This window comes from Lithobates pipiens, unplaced genomic scaffold (genome assembly GCF_037356315.1).
Source record: "Lithobates pipiens isolate NorthernLeopardFrog02 unplaced genomic scaffold, aLitPip1_a1.2 Scaffold_25, whole genome shotgun sequence".
Lineage (NCBI taxonomy): Eukaryota > Metazoa > Chordata > Amphibia > Anura > Ranidae > Lithobates > Lithobates pipiens.
The window spans coordinates 202665747-202685789 of NW_027507787.1; the positions used below are offsets into that span (position 1 = coordinate 202665747).

The window sequence follows — 20043 nt, forward strand, 5'->3', positions numbered from 1 at the left end:
CAGTGGCAGTTAGTCAGTTCCCCCAGAATAAGTATCACAGTCCCATTATAAGTCACTGATCACCACCATTAGTAGTATAATTAAAAAATAAAAATGTCAGTGTGTGTGTGTGTGTGTGTGTGTGTGTGTGTGTGTGTGTGTGTGTGTGTGTATATATATATATATATATATATATATATATATATACACACACACATACACATACACACACCATAGTTTGTAGGAGCTATAATTTTCACGCAAACCAATCTATATGCACGTATTAGGATTTTTTTTTAATCAAAAACACGTAGCAGAATACATTTTGGCCAAAATTTATGAAGAAATTATATTTTTTAATATTTTGAATTGGATATGTTTTATAGCAGATGTTTTTTTTTTTTTTTGGTTTATATTGCAAAAAAATAAACAACCACAGAGGTCATCAAATACCACCAAAAGAAAGCTCTATTTGTTTGAAATAAATGATATAAATTTTGCTTGTCGACAGTTTTGCCTGGCCACGCAATCACCCATTAAACTAGTGCAGTGCAGAATAAGCAAAAAAAAAAAAAGCCTGATCATGAAAGGGGTAAAATCTTCCGGAGCTGAAGTAGTTAAAAAAATTTAAGATTATCGGAGATTTTAGTGATTGGGTTTACATCCACTTTGAAATGACAATGCAAAAAAAGAGAGCAGTAGAGAAAATTTTAGCTTCAAGTCCAGCTATTTCTTAGACTGCTGTCTTACGTCTGTTTTTTTTTTTTTGGCCGCAATAAAAAGTTGTCCAACGCATCCCCCCACGATACAGAAAAAAAACATTACACAAAGTGCTTGTTTCTATTGTTACACAGACGCACCGGGGGCCCATCCGTGGAGCCATGGGTCATCAGCAGACAGAGAAATGAACAGACACAAGTCACTGGTCCAAGCACATCGCCTCATTTCCATTTAATTGCGGATCCAGATAGCCAGAAACACATGAAATCTTCCCACATATCAAATAATAATAATTTGGTGTTTAAATAGAATGTGAAAATACATTAAATTTTTTTATATATAGTTTTTCTTTCATATATAGAGATGTCAAGTCACTCGCACAACATTAACACAAAACAAACCTTGGACATCCAGAACAAAAAAAATAAAAAAAGTTTGGCGGTAAATTTCAGGTGTTGAAATTTTCCATAATCCAGCTACGTTCCCTTCACTTAAATAGTTTACAATAAAAATATTAGAATAAGATTATGGCGCCCGAACAAGGCCGTCCTTCAGCTGCACGGAGGCATTCTCTGGCTCAGGAGCAGGTGACGCAGGTCCGCGGGGGCGAGCACCAGGTCAGCTGATCAGAGTATGTCATTGTGTAAGGCGCCCCAAGACGTATTCAAGTACTAATTGACAATTGCTGGTGTAACGTCAGTAAACTGACACCTCCGCTTTTGGACACGGAGAGTACATGAAAGTGAGCACGGCATAAGGTTCCTTAAGACTCTCCCCCAATGTTCGCTTGAGTGCGATTGGCTCTTTGGTGGGACTGGACAGAGTTAATTAGTTGTAATGCTAATTTTTTAATCAATCATATATTAAAACCATTGAGTCAATCTTTTATTCTTAACGCAGCATATTCTGCGAAACTTTTTTTATGAAAAAAAATGTGCCCAGAACTAAGGGTTGAAGGACAGTAATGGGAACGTTGCAGGGGACAAAGAGTGCTGCCAATGCTGGGAAAGGGAAGGGGATGGACCAAGGGGGACTTCATATAATGGAGTAAATTGGGACTCATCCTTCTGGTGCGTTGCTGCGTTATTATCCGTAACACACGAATGGAAAAAGAAGTACAAATATTTAATTTAGGGAAGATGGAGATTGAACTTCCTAGAACAACTTATTGTTACACAATTTTCATTTTCACTTTCCGAACATTCCAAATCATGTCATTGACAGGGGGATGGAGGCAAAAAACAGTTTAGCTGCTTTAAAAGGTGAAGACCATAATGGCGTTTAATGGAAGTTCAGACTGGAATTATGATGAACACGCAATTCTGCTGTCATTACACCTTGTGCATTCTGTAGGTCCTTCCAGTTGAGCTGAGTTCCGGGTTTATGGTCAATTTGGTGGCTGGTTAGGGTTAGGGGTACAGCGCTTGGAGACAGGAAACTATGTTAGAGTCCTTCCCTTCAAAATGGGGAGACAGGCAAAATTAAGGTCTACACTTCTAAGAGGTCTCACATTAGGGTGTCTATGGGTAAAGTTCCCAAAGTTTGCAACTGGGACTTGATGAGGGGCGCAAAGCTCCTGTTTCTGGGAACAACTGAGTGTTGGGGGAAGTTTGCTAGAGCTGAAGAAGCTTTGGGGGTGAAATGATTGGAAGTCTGTGTTTGAGAGGACAGAGCTAAGAACTATAGGGATTTACTTTTGAGGGTCAGTGGTCTCCAATTACACTATTCTGAGGTTTGGGTATCAATGGCAATAAAGATAAAGTATTCTGAAGTCTGGGGATCACTGGCACTAAGTTATAGCGTTCTATGGTTTGGTGATTGGTGGCATTAGGTTACATTATTCTGAAGATTGGAGATCACTGGGTTTAAATTTTAATATTCTGAGGTTTGGGGATTGATGGTAATAGGTTATAATATTCTGAGGTTTAGGTTGATGACATTAAAGGGGAAAGTACTCAGAGGTTTGAGGGTCAATTGCATTAGTTTACAGTATTCTGACATTTGGGGATCTCCGTCAGTAAGTTATAACATTCTGAGGTTTGGGGATTGGTGAAAGTGAGTTTAAATATTCTGAGGTTTAGGTTGATGGCATTAAGGGGGGGGAAGTACTGAGAAGTTTGGCAGTCAATGGCATTAGGGGTAGAGTATTCTGAGGTTGGGGATTGGTGACATCAGGGGTAGAGAATTCAGAGATCACATGCCTGATATATTTAGTCGGAGAGTGTCGCCCCACATTAGGAATAGTCAATCCAGAGATTTCTTCTCTAGAACTTCTTTAGATGAATTTCTAGAGTAGGGTTCAAAGGCTGAGGAGCTGAGGTACCTGGCGGAGAGTTCCTGGAGGTTCCCTGCCATTGTCAGTGGGTTAGAGGATAACCGGTTGGCTACAGTGCCCAGTAAAGTTGGCACAGGCATGCTGAAGATGCTGTGCCCTGAAGAGTGCAGTCCAGGTTGGTGAGGGGGGGCATTGGTGACTTCAGGGATGGATGAAGCCCCGGGTCCAGAATTGTTGGTGGCCCGCAGTGCTCCTGCGGCACAGGCTGGCAATAGTCCAGGCAGACCAGGAGGGGACAGGAGACGGCCTTGTTCCAAAAGCCGGAGAACGCTGCAGGTGGCTGCAGTTTCTGAGACAACTGACCGCAGCTCAGAGTCCTTACCCTGGTCCTTTTTTTGCTTCGTCCTGCGATTCTGGAACCACACTTTCACCTGTCAAGACAGCAAACAGAACCATATGAGCTAAATAGGAGGAGAGAGAAAATAAAATAAGTGTGTGTGTGAGTGTTGGGGGGGGGGGGCATGGAAAGTGATGTTCTTGAGAGAAGGGAGAGATGGAGGAGGAAAAGAGACAGAGAAAGTTGAAAGGGAGGGTGAGAGAAGGGAGAGGTAAAAATTGGGGGGGGATGAGGGTTGAGAGAAATGTGGGATAGAGATAGAAGTCAAACAAGGGGGGGAGAGTAAGAGAGAGAAAAAATAAAGAGAAGGGGAATAGACAGAGAAGTAGAAGAGAGCGAGAAGAGGGGCAGAAAAGATGGGGATATAAGGAGAAAATTGGAAGATAGGTGGAGAGAAGTAGGCAGGCAATGATAGGAAAAGGAGAGAGGAGGGATAGAGGGAGGGAGAGAAAAATAGATAGATAGGGGGAGACAGAAAAGGGTGAGATTAAAGAATTAAGGGATAGAGAGAAGAGGAGAGGGGTATGGAGATGAGAAGAGAGAGGTGGGGAGGGGGGATAGAGGGAGGGAGAGAGAGACAGTATAGAGGAAGGGCAATATAGAGAGGGAGAGAGAAAGATAGGAATAGACAGAGAAGAAGAGGAAATAGAGGGACAAGGGAAGGGTATAGAGTTACTGGGGAGAGGTATAGTGGGGTATGGAGGAGCATAAGGAGAGGTATGATGGATTATGGAGGAGAATGAGGAGGGATATGAAGAAGAATATGGAGGTACTGGGGAGAGGTATGGTGAGGTATGGGGAAGAGTATGGGGAGAGGTATATGTCGGGGAGGTGTATGGGGAGAGGTATGGTGGAGTATGGGGAGAGGTATGGTGGAGTATGGGGAGGGGTATGGTGAAGGGTATGGGGGTACGAAGAAGAAGGGTATAGTGGGTTATGAAGGAGTATGGGGAGGAGTATGAGAAGAGTATGGAGGAGTATGGGGGGGGGGAATAGAGGAGTATGGTGGAATAAGGGAAAGAGTATGGTGGAGTATGAGGAGGAGTATGGGGAGGGGTATAGTGGGGTGTGGAGGAGTATGGGGAGTGGTATAGTGGGGTGTGGAGGAGTATGGGGAGGGGTATAGTGGGGTATGGAGGAGTATAGGAAGAGATATCAAGGGGTATAGTGGGGTATCCATGAGTATAAGGAGAGGTATGGAGGGGTATGGAGGAGTATAAAGAGATATATGGAAGGGTATAGTGGGGTATGGAGGAGTATGGGGAGGGGTATAGTGGGGTATGAAGAAGTATAGGGAGAGGTATGGAGGGGTATAGTGGGGTATGGAGGAGCATAAGGAGAGGTATGGAGGAGTATAAATAGAGGTATGGAAGGGCAGGGCCATCTTTAAGGCAGGGCAAAAGGGGCAGCTGCCCTGGGCCCTGTCATTGTAGTGGGGCCCAAAGCAGCTGCCTCATACTTGCCAACTATCCCAGTTTAAATTGCCTTGTCCCTTGAAGTTTTAGTCCTGTGCTGTGTCCTGATATCTCTGTGTGAAGTGCTGCTACTAATGCTGCCCAGCTCTGCCCTATTTTTGTGTACAGATGACTCACCTGCAGACCCTGTGTTTACATGTAAATAACCGTCATTCATATGTAAATAGCAGTGACATGCATATGTAAATAGCTTAGGCCAGTGGCACTGATATGTAAATAAAGGTGGCATTCATATGTATATAATGCCTCCTGCAGTGAAGGGAAGATGTGCTGTAACCTATAGCAACCAGTGAGCAGTATTACTGTACAGTAATCTCTAGCAGCCAATCAACAAACAGAAATCATGTGCTGTAACCTCTAGCAACTAATCAGTGAGCCTTAATGTGTGCTGTAACCTCTAGCAACCAGTCAGTATGCGGCAATGATATGCTGTAACCTCTGGTAACCAATCGCAATCACTGCCTGATCTGATACAATAAACTGATATTAAGTCTAGCTGCTATTTATTGTATGTCTCAGAGAAGGTGGAGAGCGAAATTGCATGGGGGGGGGGGCAAGAAAATTTTTGCCCAGGGTCCAATCAATATTAAAGATGGCCCTGTGGAAGGGTATAGTGGAGTATGGAGGAGTATGGGGAGGGGTATAGTGGGGTATGGGGGAGTATGGGGAGGGGTATAGTGCATAGCTCCCAACTGTCCCTGATTTTGAGGGACTGTCCCTCATTTGGACCAATGTCTCTCTGTCCCTCTTTCCAAATCATTTGTCCCTCATTTTGGTCTGATCCATATAGTTGTATATAAAATGCACTTTCAAAAGGTGTTTCCCAGTGCTGCATAAAGGAATAGCAGTGGTTAAAAAAAAGCCCTTCTGCATTTAATTAACCTTTTTTTGGGTTAATTCTCCTTTAAGTGGGTGTGACGGGTGTGAGCATGAGGAGAGGTATTGAGGGGTATAGTAGTGTATGGAGGAGTATAAGGAGAGGTATAGTGGGGTATAAGTAGTATGAAGAGAGGTATGGAAGGGTATTATGGGGTATGGAGGAGTATGGTGAAGGGTATAGTGGGGCATGGGAGAGTATGGGAAGGTGTATAGTTGGATATGGAGAGAAATAAAGAAAAAGAATTCCAAAAAAGGAAAACCTGTTGTCAGACTTTAAAGGCACAACAGACAGACAGCAAAAATATACAAAAATATTAACATTTATCAAAATATACATATAATACAAAAAAACAAGGACGTGAAAGAAACATAGATAAAAATCATATATACAAAAAACAATCATTATATGATATGAGCCCTAATGCGTTTATGCGTTTTGTTGTACACTTCTTCAGGACACATAGTGGTTGCAATGAATAGAAAATGGTCTCACTATCTTGCAAAAGGAGTCACATATTATTCAATTAGTGATCAGAAAAGTAATAAAAAAAAAAAGGAAAAGACAAGGTGGCGCAGTGGGGTCACCAAGCAAAAAAGCACACCTAGGAAACACCTGTGAATTGGTGATCACGAGTGTCCCAATATGATCATTTCAAACAGAGGATGCCTTATCAGAATAGATTCTCATAGAAGACCGGCTATAACCACAGATTGTTCACATCAAAAAATGTAAAAATCCCTCAGTCAGAGGCAGCTACAAAGCAAAATACCTGGCCATACATCAAGTATAGTGACTCCAGATCTGGGCTGTTGTCATCCAAAACAGATATAGATACGGCAATGTAACAAAAATCCCCTGTGAGAGAGCAGTATGGAGAGAAGTATAGAGGAGTATGGTGGAGTATGGGGAGGGGGTATAGTGGGGTAAGGAGGGGTATGGGGAAAAGTATGGAGGTTTATAGTGGGGTATGGAGGAGTATGGGCAGAGGTATGGAGGGGTATAGTGGGGTATGGAGGAGTATGGGGAGAGGTATGGAGGGGTATAGTGGGGTATGGAGGAGTATGGGGAAAGGTATGGAGGGGTATAGTGGGGTATGGAGGAGTATGGGCAGAGGTATGGAGGGGTATAGTGGGGTATGAAGGAGTATGGGGAAAGGTATGGAGGGGTATAGTGGGGTATGGAGGAGTATGGGCAGGGGTATTGAGAAGGAATTATGGAGTATGGGGAGGGGTATAGTGGGGTATGGAGGAGTATGGGGAGAGGTATGGTGGGGTATGGAGGAGTATAAGGAGAGATATGGGAGGTTAGGCTGGGGTATGGAGGAGTATGGGGAGGTGTATAATGGGGTATGGAGGAGTATAAGGAGAGGTATGGAGAGGTATGGTGAAGTATGGCCGAGTATGGGGAGGGGTATGGTGGGGTATGGAGGAGTATAAGGAGAGATATGGTGGGGTATGAAGGAGTATGGGGAGAGGTATGGAGGGGTATGGTGGGGTATGGAGGAGTATGGGTAGAGGGAAAGTGGGGTATGGAGGAGTATAAGTCGAGGTATGAAGGGTTATAGTGGGCTATGGAGGAGTATAAGGAGCGGTATGGAGGAGTATGGGGAGGGGTATAGTGGGGTATGGAGGAGTATAAGAAAAGGTATGGAGAGGTATGGTGTGGTATGAGGAGGGGTATACTGGGGTATGGAAGATTATAAGGAGAGGTATGGAGTGGTATAATGGGGAATGGTGAAGTGCGGGGAGGGGTATAGTGGGCTGTAAAGGATTATGGGGTGGGGTATAGTGGGGTATAGTGGGGTATGGAGGAGTATGGGGAGGGGTATGGAGGGGTATAGTGGGGTATGGAGTAGAATGGGAAGGGTTATGGAGGGGTATGTTGGAATAAGGGGAGGGGTATAGTGGGGGTATGGTGGAGTATAGGGGGGTATAGTGGGGTATAAGGAGAAGTATAGAGGGGTATAGTGGAGTATGGAGGAGTGTGGGGAGGAGTGGAGAGGTATGGCGTGGTATAAGGAGAGGTATGGAGGGGTATAGTGGAGTATGGGGAGGGATATAATGGGGGTATGGTGGAGTTTAGGGAGGGGTATAGTGGGGTATGGAGGGGTATAAGGAGAGGTATAGAGGGGTATAGTGGAGTATGGAGGAGTATGGGGAGGGGTGGAGAGGTATGGCATGGTATAAGCAGAGGTATGGAGGGGTATAGTGGAGTATGGGGAGGGGTATGGAGGGGTAAAGTGGGGTATGGAGAAGCATGAGGAGAACTATGGTAGGGTATGTAGGAGTATAGGAAAGGGTATGGAGGAGTATGGGGAGGGGTATAGTGGTGTATGGAGGAGTATGGGGAGGGGTATGGAGGAGTATGGGGAGGGATATAGTGGGTTGTGGTGGAGTATGGGGAGGGGTATAGTGAGGTATGGAGGGGTATAGTGGTGTATGGGGAGGGGTATGGAGGAGTGTAGTAGGGTATGGTGGAGTATGGAGGGTATAGTAGGGTATGGAGGGGTATGGGGAGGGGTATGGAGGGGTATAGTGGGGTATGGAGGAGTATGGTGAAGTATGGAGGAGTATGGGGGTATAGTGGAGTATGGAGGGGTATGGGGAGGGGTATGGAGGGCTTTGGGGAGAGTATAAGGAGGAGTATTGTGGAGTTTGGTGGAATATGGGGAGAGGTATGTAGGGGTATAGTGGAGTATGGCAGGGTATGGGGAGAGGTATAGTGGGGTGTGGAGGGGTATGAGGTGGTTGGAGGGGTAGGGGGAAGAGTATGGAGGGATATGCGGGGGTATAGAAGGGAATGGAGGAGCATGGGGAGGAGTATGGTGGTATAGTAGAGTATGGAGGGGTATTGTGGGGTATGGAGGGGTATAGTGGAGTATGGTGGAGTATGGGGAGGGGTATAGTGAGGTATGGAGGGGTATGGGGGTATGGAGGGGTATCGAGGGGTACGGAGGAATATGGAGAGGGGTATAAGGAGAGGTATGGAGGGGTATAATGGCTTATGGGGAGGGGTATGGAGGGGTGTAGTGGGTTATGGTGGAGTATGGAGGAGTATGGGGGTATTGTGGAGTATGGATGGATATGGGGAAGGGTATAAGGGGGTATTGGAGGGTTATTTGGGGGTATGGAGGAGTAAGAGTATAGGGAGGAGTATGGTGGAGTATGTGGAGGGGTATAGTGGAGTATGGTGGGGTATGGGGAGGGGTATGTAGGGGTAGAGTGGGGGTATGGGGAGGGGTACAGTGGGGTATGGGGAGGAGTATGGGGAAGGGTATGGAGGGGTATAGAGAGGTATGAGGAGGGGTATGGAGGGGTATAAGGAGAGATATGGAGGGGTATAGTGGCATATGGGGAGGGGTATACAGGGGTATAAAGAGGTATGGAGGGGTATAGAGGGATATGGAGGGGTATAGAGGGGTTTGGAGGAGTATAGAGGGATATGGAGGGGTATAGAGGTGTATGCAGGGGTATAGATGGGTATTGAGGGAGGGGTATTGAGGGGTATGGATTAGTATAAAGGGGTATGGAGGGGTAAAGAGGGGTAAACAGGAGTATGGAGGGGTATAGAGGGGTATGGAGGGGTATGGAAGGGTATGAATTAGTATAGAGGGGTATGGAGGGATATAGAGGGGTATAGAGAGGTATGGATGGGGTATAAAGGGGTATGGAAGAGACTGGAGGGGTATAGACGGTTATTGAGGGGTATAGAGGGGTATGCGGGGGTATAGAGGGGTATGGAGGCGTGTACATGGGTATGGAAGGGTATGAAGGAGTATGTAGGGGTATAGAGGGGTATGGAGGGGATTGGATGGGGTATGGATGGGGTATGGATGGGGTATGGAGGGGTATGTAGGGGTATAGAGGGGTATGGAGGGGATTGGAGGGGTATAGAGATGTATGGAGGGGTATGGAGGGTTATAGTGGGGTATGGAGGGGTATAGTGGGGTATGGAGGGGTATAGAGCGGCATGGAGGGGATTGGAGGGGTATAGAAGTGTATGGAGGGGATTGGACTAGTATATAGGGGCATGGAGAGGTCTGGAGGGGTTTGGAGGGGTATATAGGGGTATGGGGGAGTATAGAGGGATATGGAGGGGATTAGAGGGGTATGGAGGGTTATAGAGGGGTATGGGGGGATTAGAGGGTGTGGAGGGGTGTAGAGGGGTGTTATGGGGTATGGAGTGGTATAGAAGGGTATTGAGGAGTATAGAGGGGTATAGAGTGGTTTAGAGGGGTATAGAGGAGTATGGAGGGGATTGGAGGGTTATGGAGGAGTATAGGGGAGATGGGAGGGGTATAGAGGAATATGGAGTGGTATAGAGTGTTATGAAAGGTATTAGAGGGATGTGGAGGGGATTGGGGGGTATAGAGGTGTATGGAGGGGTGTAGAGGGATATAGAGAGGTCTGGAGGGGTATAGAGGGGTTTGGAGGGGTATAGAGGGGTGTGGAGGGGTATAGAAGGGTATAGAGGGGTGTGGATGGGGTATGGAGGGGTATAGAGGGGTATTGAGGGGTATTGAGGGGTGTAGAGGGGTGTGGAGGGATGTGATGGGGTATGGAGGAGTATAGAGGGGTATTGAGAGGTATATAGGGGGGTGTGGAAGGGTATAGAGGGGTGTAGAGGGGTGTGATTGGGTATGGAGGGATATGGAGGGTTGTGGAGGGGTATGGAGGGGTATAGAGGAGTATTGAGGAGTATAGAGGGGTATAGAGGGAAATGGAGGGGTACATAGGAGGTATGGAGGGGTATAGAGTGGCTTGGAAGTGTATAGAGGAGATTAGAGGGGTATGGAGGGGTATAGAGGAATATGGAATGGTATAGAGTGTTATGGAGGAGATTAGAAGGGATTGGAGGGGTATAGAGGTGTATGGAGGGGTGTAGAGGGGTATGGGGAGGTCTGGAGGGGTATAAAGGGGTGTGGGTGGGTATGGAGGGGTGTGGAGGGGTATAGAGGGGTATGGAGGGGTGTATAAGGCTATGGAGGGGTATGGAGGGTTATGTAGGGGCATAAAGCGGTATTGAGGGGTATAGAGGGGTGTGGAGGGGTATAGAGGGGTGTGGAGGGGTATAGAGGAGTGTGGATGGGTATGGAGGGGTATGGAGGGGTATGGAGGGATATAGAGGGGTGTGGAGGGGTATGGAGAGGTGTGGAGGAATATAGAGGGGTGTGGAGGGGTATGGAGGGGTGTGGACAGGTATAGAGGGGTGTGGAGGGGTATAGAGGGGTGTGGATGGGGTATAGAGGGGTGTGGAGGGGTATGGAGGGGTGTAGAGGGGTAGGTAGGGGTGTGGAGAGAGGAATGGAGATTGAGAGTTATAACCAGTGAGAGAAGATCGGGTGTTGAAGAAATAAATCAAATACAATCAGACAGACATGGAGGAGGGGACTCTGAGGGGATATTTTAGAAGGATATCACAAGGTGCCCTCAGGTGGGTATTCATACTGTCGGTGCCTCATTGATCGATCGGAATCGTATGACAGTTTGTGCCCAGATCGGGGATCGTCCCGGAGATCCCATCCGGAGAACAGATAGAGATGATGGGATCTGTCATCCGATTCGGAGTTACATTGTACAATGTCACATCCCAATTCACATCTCCCTCTATCCAGTGAGCGGACAAGTCCCAATGTTATCCAAACCGACAGCAAATCGTCCCTACAGGCAACCGACATCGTACAATCTACAGCGGGGTACAACCCTCCGACCAGAAAAATCTGTAGGCACATAGCTTCTCTGTACACAGAATATACTGGACATAGACTGAGCGATACCCCCGTGTGTACACTATAACACTCAATATACCCCTATACATCCGAGCATGCATCGCCCGATAATTATATCTTCTCAGATTCCGGGGAAGTGCCCATACACCAACATTTTACTGGAGCCAAACCGGATCCCTCCGACACCCTACACACACAGCCGACCATCGCAAGGGATTTTTAGGATAATATAATGATAAGGAGAATAACTGTAATAAAATGTTAATATAATAAAATATAATATAAAAAAATATGATGATTTAATAATGAATTATAATTATTATTATTTTGTTGTTGTTTTTAATAGAAATATATTTTAAAAAAAGTTAAAGTGTGAGAGCTGCATAACAATAATAACAATAATAATGATAACAATCGTAAAATTAATAATAAAAGCAGTCCCAGCAGCAATATTTTAATAATGATCATTATTATTGTTACATTTTATTTAAATATAATATAATATAATATAATATCCTTTACAGTTTCTTACTGCTGCTGCTATTAATACTAATAACAGCAACAGAAATCATAATAATAATAATGATGATGATCTGGAATTATAATATCACTATATTTTTGTTTCTTTTATTTTATTTTTTTGTTGTTGATACCGATGATGATATTATTATTATTATAATTATTATTATTATTAGACGATTTTGGACATCGGGTCGGATAATGGATCGCAGTGTGTACACCCTCCCTTTCTATTTGTATTATATAAATAATATCATAGTAGTATGTAAACAATCGGCGGTGTAATGTGAGGACAGTATAGATTATAATCGGAAAATAGATGATTCACATGTAAGAGAATTTGGGGGGAAAAAATCAATAGGAAATATTAGTGATGTAGGTGATGTAGAATATAGATAAATAGAGAAAAAAAAACATATTGGGAAATTATTTTGTAAATTATGTACATTAATTAATGCAGCAGAGAGAATACAGAAGAGCCGATATGTCCCACCCCGGTATAATATAATATAATATAATATAATATAATATAATATAATATAATATAATAAAGAGGGATCTATATAGGTGATATCGCACTGTCATAGGATGTCATCTATAAATGTCAGATATATGAAGAATAATAGACTCCAAAAAAGGGGTTCACAGGATCCCCCAGAACTGGACTCGCTCAGGGTCTACGAATATTCTGGTATTGGTGTTCAGAAGGTCGGAGGGGAAGAATTAAATCTTGAAGACGAATTATAGGATCCTCTAGAAATAAATGCAATCCTATGGTATAAAGAGACTATAGAGTGTAGAGATATAATTTATATATATATATATATATATATATATATATATATATATATATATATATATATATATATATATATATATATATATATATATATATATATATATATATATATTGTTTTTAATTTATTAATTTTATAGTATATATAAATATTAAATTCATTCTTTTTTATGGAGATTATTATAATAAAATTGTAAATTTAAATGATTTTATAAATGATATATTGCGTATATCACTGTCAGCTATGTCCTTCAGTCTGCCACCCTCAGCAATTGATCAGGACAATTTGATCGCGTGCTAGTCTGTCAGGATAATCGTGTAGATTTGTACACTGATAGTCCCAACCATTAAGGGTGGAGAGATGTGTATCTTCTGTATATTAAAGTCCAGGCTCTGTATGGTGTGGTAAATGCAGTTGAATAATAAGGTGGAGGCTCTGTACGATGTGATAGTGGAGGCTTTTTATAGTGTTGTGGGGGTTCTGTATATAATAAGACAGAGTATGTTTATAATAAATTGTAAGCTCTGTGTTTTATATAGTGGATGTTTTGTATTATAAATTACTACTTCTGAATGTTATGATAGAGGATCTGTATGAAGGCTCTGTGTAATGAATGTAGTGGAGGTTCTAACCTGTCTGGTATGCTAGGGGCTCTGTATAGTGAAGGTTCTGTATAATATGGTGGAGGTTCTGTATAATATGGTGGAGGTTCTGTATAATATGGTGGAGGTTCTGTATAATAGGGTGGAGGTTCTGTATAATAGGGTTCTGTATAATAGGGTGGAGGTTCTGGATAGTCGATGGATGCTCTGTACAGTCAATGTTGTGTATAACTGTATGGATATTTTCTTGTGTTGTGTGCTGGAAGTTCTGTATATTAAAGGGGAGGCTTTGTACAGTAGAGGATCTCTGTATGGTGTCATAGAAGCTCTGTACAATGGAGGATCTCTGTATGGTGTCACATAGAATATTTGTACAGTGGAGGATCTATGTATGGTGTCATAGAGGCTCTGTACAGTGGAGGGTCTCTGTATGGTGTCATCGAGGCTCTGTACATTGGAAGGTCTCTATGGTTTCATAGAGGCTCTGTACAGTGGAGGATCTCTGTATGGTGCCATAGAATCTCTGTACAGCGGAGAGTCTGTGTATGGTGTCACAGAGGCTCTGTACAGTGGAGGATCTCTGTATGGTGTTATAGAGGCTCTGTACAGTGGAGAATCTTTGTACAGTGGGGGGGGGGGGGGGGGGGTCTCTGTATGGTTTCATAGAGGCTCTGTACAGTAGGGGATCTCTGTATGGTGTCATAGAATCTCTGTACAGTGGAGGATCTCTGTATGGTGTCATAGAATCTCTGTACAGTGAAGGATCTCTGTATGGTGTCATAGAATCTCTGTACAGTGGAGGGTCTCTGTATGATGTCATAGAGGCTCTGTACAGTGGGGGATCTCTGTATGGTGTCATAGAGGCTCTGTACAGTGGAGGATCTCTGTATGGTGTCATAGAGGTTCTGTACAGTGGAGGGTCTCTGTATGGTGTCATAGAGGCTCGGTACATTGGAGGGTCTCTGTATGGTGTCATAGAGGTTCTGTACAGTGGAGGGTCTCTGTATGATGTCATAGAGGCTCTGTACAGTGGAGGATCTCTGTATGGTGTCATAGAGGCTCTGTACAGTGGGGGATCTCTGTATGGTGTCATAGAATCTCTGTACAGTGGAGGGTCTCTGTATGGTGTCATAGAGGCTCGGTACATTGGAGGGTCTCTGTATGGTGTCATAGAGGCTCTATACATTGGAGGGACTCTGTATGGTGTCATAGAGGCTCTGTACAGTGGGGGATCTCTGTATGGTGTCATAGAATCTCTGTACAGTGGAGGGTCTCTGTATGGTGTCATAGAGGCTCGGTACATTGGAGGGTCTCTGTATGGTGTCATAGAGGCTCTGTACAGTGGAGGGTCCCTGTATGGTGTCATAGAGGCTCTGTACAGTGGAGGATCTATGTATGGTGTCATAGAGGTTCTGTACAGTGGAGGGTCCCTGTATGGTGTCATAGAGGCTCTGTACAGTGGGGGATCTATGTATGGTGTCATAGAGGCTCTGTACAGTGGAGGGTCCCTGTATGGTGTCATAGAGGCTCTGTACAGTGGGGGATCTATGTATGGTGTCATAGAGGTTCTGTACAGTGGAGGGTCCCTGTATGGTGTCATAGAGGCTCTGTACAGTGGAGGATCTATGTATGGTGTCATAGAGGCTCTGTACAGTGGAGGGTCCCTGTATGGTGTCATAGAGGCTCTGTACAGTGGAGGGTCCCTGTATGGTGTCATAGGGGCTCTGTACAGTGGGGGATCTATGTATGGTGTCATAGAATCTCTGTACAGTGGTGGCTTTGTATGGTATGACAGGCTCCGCACAGTGGAGGTTCTGTGCAATAAATCGTCATTGTCAGGTTCTGTGGAGGCACTTTGAGGAGGCTGAGCCTCCAGTGGAACCTCATACCTGGGTCTCTGAGAGGTTGAGCTGCCGGGCCAGTTCTGTCCTCTCTCTGCCCACCACGTACTGGCACCTCTGGAACTCCATCTCCAGCCTGTACAGCTGCTCCGCGGTGAAGGAGGTTCGGGTCCGCTTGGGCCGATCCAGGTCCAGCCCCTTCGGAAGGATGATCTCCCGGATCGAGCCCTTGGCATCTGAGGGGGCAGAGAAGGATATCAATAAATTCCAAAAAAAAGTTTTCTCACCCCACTCCTAATCCAAACAATCCCTAACAGGGGGGACCCCGGATTCACTTCACTGAATCCCAAATTCTCCAAACCATCCCTCACAGGGACCCCTGAAGAGCTCTTCAGTTCTGCTGGGCCCCCCAAAACTCCTCCTGCTCCAGCAGTCCATAAACTCTGGAATCGGATCATTTCTCTTTTATACGTCCTCAAATCTAATTATTATATTAAATAAATCAGAAGATTATCGGGCATTTCTATACGATAAAATAGAAAATTAAATAGAAATAATTTCCCCTCCGATACTCTGTATAAAGAAATAATTTCTACAATATAATGGTACATCGCACACTGGACATTGAACCTTCCTGTACATTTTCTGCCTCGCCCTTATTAGTATTGATTATTTCACTGCTTCCCGCAATTTACCACCAAATTTTACCATCCCTATAATCACCTACATTAGAAAAATCACAGAAAGAGTAAGGAATAAAAAAACAAAAAACATTTTATAATATTATATATTATAATTATTTATATTATTTGTCAGGTGTTGTGGAGGGACGATTATTATTTTTACCGTTATTATTATTATTGCAATTTCTAGAACTATATATTTAAATTAATAATAAACTTTATATTTGTGGTTGTATTCGCATTGTTATTACATTATAGTAATATCAAAAAATCATCAATTACATAAAAATAGTAATAATAATAAAAATACTACTAATAATAACAACAATGGAATCATATTAGTAATAATAAACATATTAATAACAGAAACAACAATAAAAAATAATAAAGTAACAATAAAAACATCATAATAATAAAAAATACTACTACTACTAGTACTACTACTACTATTACTACTATTATTATTATTATTATTATTATTATTAATAATAATAATAATAATAATAATAGTACTACTATATAATAATAACAAAATAAATAATAATAACAACAACATTAATAACAATAATAATAGAAAATCTACTACTACTACTAATAATAATATTAATGCTATTACTACTACTACCAATAATAATAATAGTGGTGCTCTGTAGCAGTTTCTCTCTGTATTTTTCCTTCACCAAGAACATTTATATTTCTCAGGGAGCTCTGAGCAGACCCCAGGGGATTGAAGTAAACTTCTCTCTGGGAGCTGGAGGCAGATTTTATTGAAGTTATCGGAATTTTTTTTCCCCAGAATTCAGGTCCACTGTGGGAATATTTCTCATTATGGCACTAATTAAGCTAATGAAATTAAAGATGTGATTATTGTCTATTATTAGGAGATGTGCAGGAAGCCTCCAAAAGAGTCACTGAGAAGAATGCTGGGAGGCAATGCAGGAATTCTGTCCCTGGGGGGAGGTTTGGAGGGAGGAAAGTGTGAGTGGATACTACCAGTGCTGTGCACAGATCAGTATGGGGACAAAGCATGGGCTTCTACCTACCCTGTTTGCTAGAGAGGATGCAGGCGCTGGTATGGTAGGTAGGATGCTTCTAAATAGGATTAGAGGCTGGTATGGTGAGACTAGAGGCTGGCATGGTGGATGGAAGGCTGGTGGTTAGGACAAGGGGCTAGTATGGTGAGTTGGAGGCTGCTGTGGAGAGCTAATATGGAGGGTAAATGATTGGCATGAAGGGATAGAGGATGTATAGTTAGTGGGAGACTGACAGCCATGAGACAGTGTTTGATATACTGTTTAGGAGGCTGCTATGGAGGGACAGAGGCTTTCCATGGTGAGTAATAGGTTGGTATGAAAATACAGACCTTAATATGGGCGTTAGGAGACTGCTATGGAGGGGACAGGGCTGGTATGGTGGTTAGGAGGCTAGTATGGAGGGGCAGAGGTTGGTACGGTGGGTAGAAGGCTGCTACAGAGGAAAATAGGCTAGTAAAAGGTGTCGGGGGTTGGTATGAAGTGACAGAGGTTCTGTGTGGGGCTTAGAAGGCTACTGTGGAAAGACAGTATGGTTGGTAGAAGTTGCTCTGGAGGCAAAAGCCTGGTATAATTTGTAGGAGATTGGTAAGGAGGAACAGGAGATGGTATGAGGCTTCTATGGAGGGCAGAGGTTGGTATGGTGGGTAGAAGGCTACTATGGAGGCAATAGGCTGGTATCATTTGTAGGATGCTAGTATGGAGGAACAGGGGCTTCTATGGGGATTAGAGGACTTCTGTGGAGGGCAGAGGTTGGTATGGTGCATAGAAGGCTGCTATGAAGTGACAGAGGCTGGTATTGATGAGTTGGAATCCAGAAGACTGAGACTTATTGGTACAGAGGCTGGACTAGGGGAATGGACACCAACATAGGTACAGTGAGTCCTATATTGGTACTGGAGATAAGGGAAGTTTGCCTTTTAGGCACACAGTCTCACTAGTTGGCAGAATTTGTCAAGTAGGTTAATATTCCTCCAGTACAGGTAAAATATTCTATCTATGATGACTGGTATAGGACATACTGGTTGGTGTGAAGGTGCAGAGGTTGGCATATGAACAAATGATGTGTATGGAGGCATAGGATCTGGTATGTGATATTATGGCATGTAGAACAGAGGTTAGGGAGAAGATGGAGGCAGTCTGGCACTGGGACATACAAGCTGGTATCGAGTGACTGATATATGGAGACAGAAGTTGGCACGTTACCTCGGACCAGAATCCTCCTGCAGTAGTCTGGGTCAGTTGCTCCACCATTCTTAGACTTTACACAGGTGTCGGAGGCTCCAGGAGTTGAGTATGTGGCTTGCTGCTCCTTGAGGTAAGAGTCCCCAAGGCTGCTTTGGCTGTCCCTGGAGTCTTTGCCTTCCTTGTGCCCAGGTTTGGTGTTTCGGGGCTCCTCTGTGCCAGGGTTGCACCTAATGTCCATACTGCGCGTTTTCTCAAACATATATAGAGAAGAATTCCCTTTGCTGCCAGGAAAAGGGTCCAAGGCTGATACTGTGGACGCTGGGGTAACCTGGTAATAAATAGGGTCCCCAGGTGGTACCAGGGGACTCTGGTGTTGATTAGGGCAATGGGTCCCCAACTAGTATTGAGGTATCCTGGTGTTGATTTGGGCAATGGGTTCCTAGCTGGTACCCTGGGCACTTAGGTATGCTGCCGTCAGTTTGGGCACGGGGTCACCAGGTATTACCCCAGGCAGGGGGTCTCCGTGTGCTGGTCTGGGGTCTGAAGGATGATCAGGCTCCTGAGGTGCACGCAGGCTCTTGTATCTGGTGTTGCTCGTGTCCAGTGATTGAGGAAAAGCAGTAAAAAGCTCTCATGCCTCCTTATTAGACACACTCATCATACAAGGGGTCGCTGACTAGATGCTGCCACTGATTACGGGTAATTTTCAAGCCTCCACTTTGAGGTTACCTCATGAATACACTAAATTGTTTGGCTAATATATTAGATCACAAATGGACGGTTCCTGAGCTTGTCCCCAATCAAGTCCAGCTTATCCAGAGGCGCACACACAAGTGATTGGTCTGCTGGAGTCAATCACCATCTCCAGGAATGACACAAACAAACAACAACTTTCCTTTTGTGTGAGAAGATTCCCCGTAGATTGTCAGCCCCTGGGTATAATCACCCGCGCTGCCCTTCAGGACTCCCCAATCATCCTCCTCCTCCTCTTCTGCTGCCGCTGAGCAATTTTCTTTAGAGAGAGCAAAATCAGCTCTTGTGTCCTCCAGTTCCCATCCCTGGCCCTCCTGGACTGGGAAGAAAACTCTTTCTGGGGCTGCGGAGGGTCCTCACCCATCCAGCTGGGCTCTGAGGTGCCGAGGGAAGTGAGCCTGCCCCATTCACACCCCTCCAGCATGGAGCAGAAAGTTGCCTATTATCCCACCAGAGCACCTCACACAGAACGCGCTCTAATCCAATAAAACCATTGATTAGGCCACAATGCCTCATTTCAAACCACTGCCCCCGTGCACAGAGTCCTTGTCACCTTGCGAAAGGCCCCTCCTCGCAGACCTGCTCATTCATGGCTTTATGAGGAATGTGAGGGAGAAGAATGGCCCGAGAGTTGCTAATTATCTAATAGGAGCTGTATTAGCGCACAGCCCAGGGAGGGTGTCTGCTGGGCCCTTGGGGCAGGCTGAGAGGCTACACACAGCAAATGTTGTGTAGGGCTGCTAGTTCTGGACCAGTATAACTCAGAGGGTTCTTGTAGTGACTGCAATGAATGGCACTGTGCCAAACCAATAGTAAAGGATAGGAAGCCAACAGCACTCCGAAGTTGCCTTCCCGAGATGTATTGTACACATAGGGGTTGATTTACTAAAACCGGAGAGTGCAAAATCTGGTGCAGCAAACCAATCGGCTTCCAGGTTTTATTGTCAAAGTTGAATTGAACAAGCTGAAGTTAGAAGCTCATTGGCTACCATGCAAAGCTTCTGAGTGCTCCAATTTTAGAAAATTTCCACCATAATGCCAAGCATTGGCATTGGCTTATGTGACATTATGGGGGGGGGGGGGATTAACATTTGTATATACGCCAGAATTTATTAACAGAACCTAGAATGGAACTGTGCACCAAATTAATAAAATGATATAAGCCTATTTGAAAG

At 44.3% G+C, this 20043-nt stretch overlaps 1 protein-coding gene across 1 annotated transcript; it reads right to left on the reverse strand.

Annotated features, from left to right (window-relative positions):
- Positions 1-905: 905 nt before the first annotated feature.
- Positions 906-19569, reverse strand: VAX1 (ventral anterior homeobox 1). Its single transcript, XM_077455443.1, has 3 exons — positions 18134-19569; positions 15262-15449; positions 906-3405 (listed from the first exon to the last, which is right to left on the reverse strand). Exons 1-3 carry the CDS (start codon positions 18372-18374, stop codon positions 2944-2946), a joined length of 891 nt encoding a protein of 296 aa, XP_077311569.1. The 5' UTR covers positions 18375-19569; the 3' UTR covers positions 906-2943.
- Between the last annotated feature and the right edge of the window lie 474 nt (positions 19570-20043).

Bases quoted from the DNA above. Each gene is read 5' to 3' on its own strand.
- VAX1 (XM_077455443.1), bottom strand. From the start codon at position 18,374: ATGTTTGAGAAAACGCGCAGTATGGACATTAGGTGCAACCCTGGCACA. The intron at 15,450-18,133 runs GTAACGTGCCAA...CTGCCCCCTCAG, and splicing joins CAGGAGGATTCTGGTCCGAG to ATGCCAAGGGCTCGATCCGG. The intron at 3,406-15,261 runs GTATGAGGTTCC...CTGTCTTGACAG, and splicing joins TCAACCTCTCAGAGACCCAG to GTGAAAGTGTGGTTCCAGAA.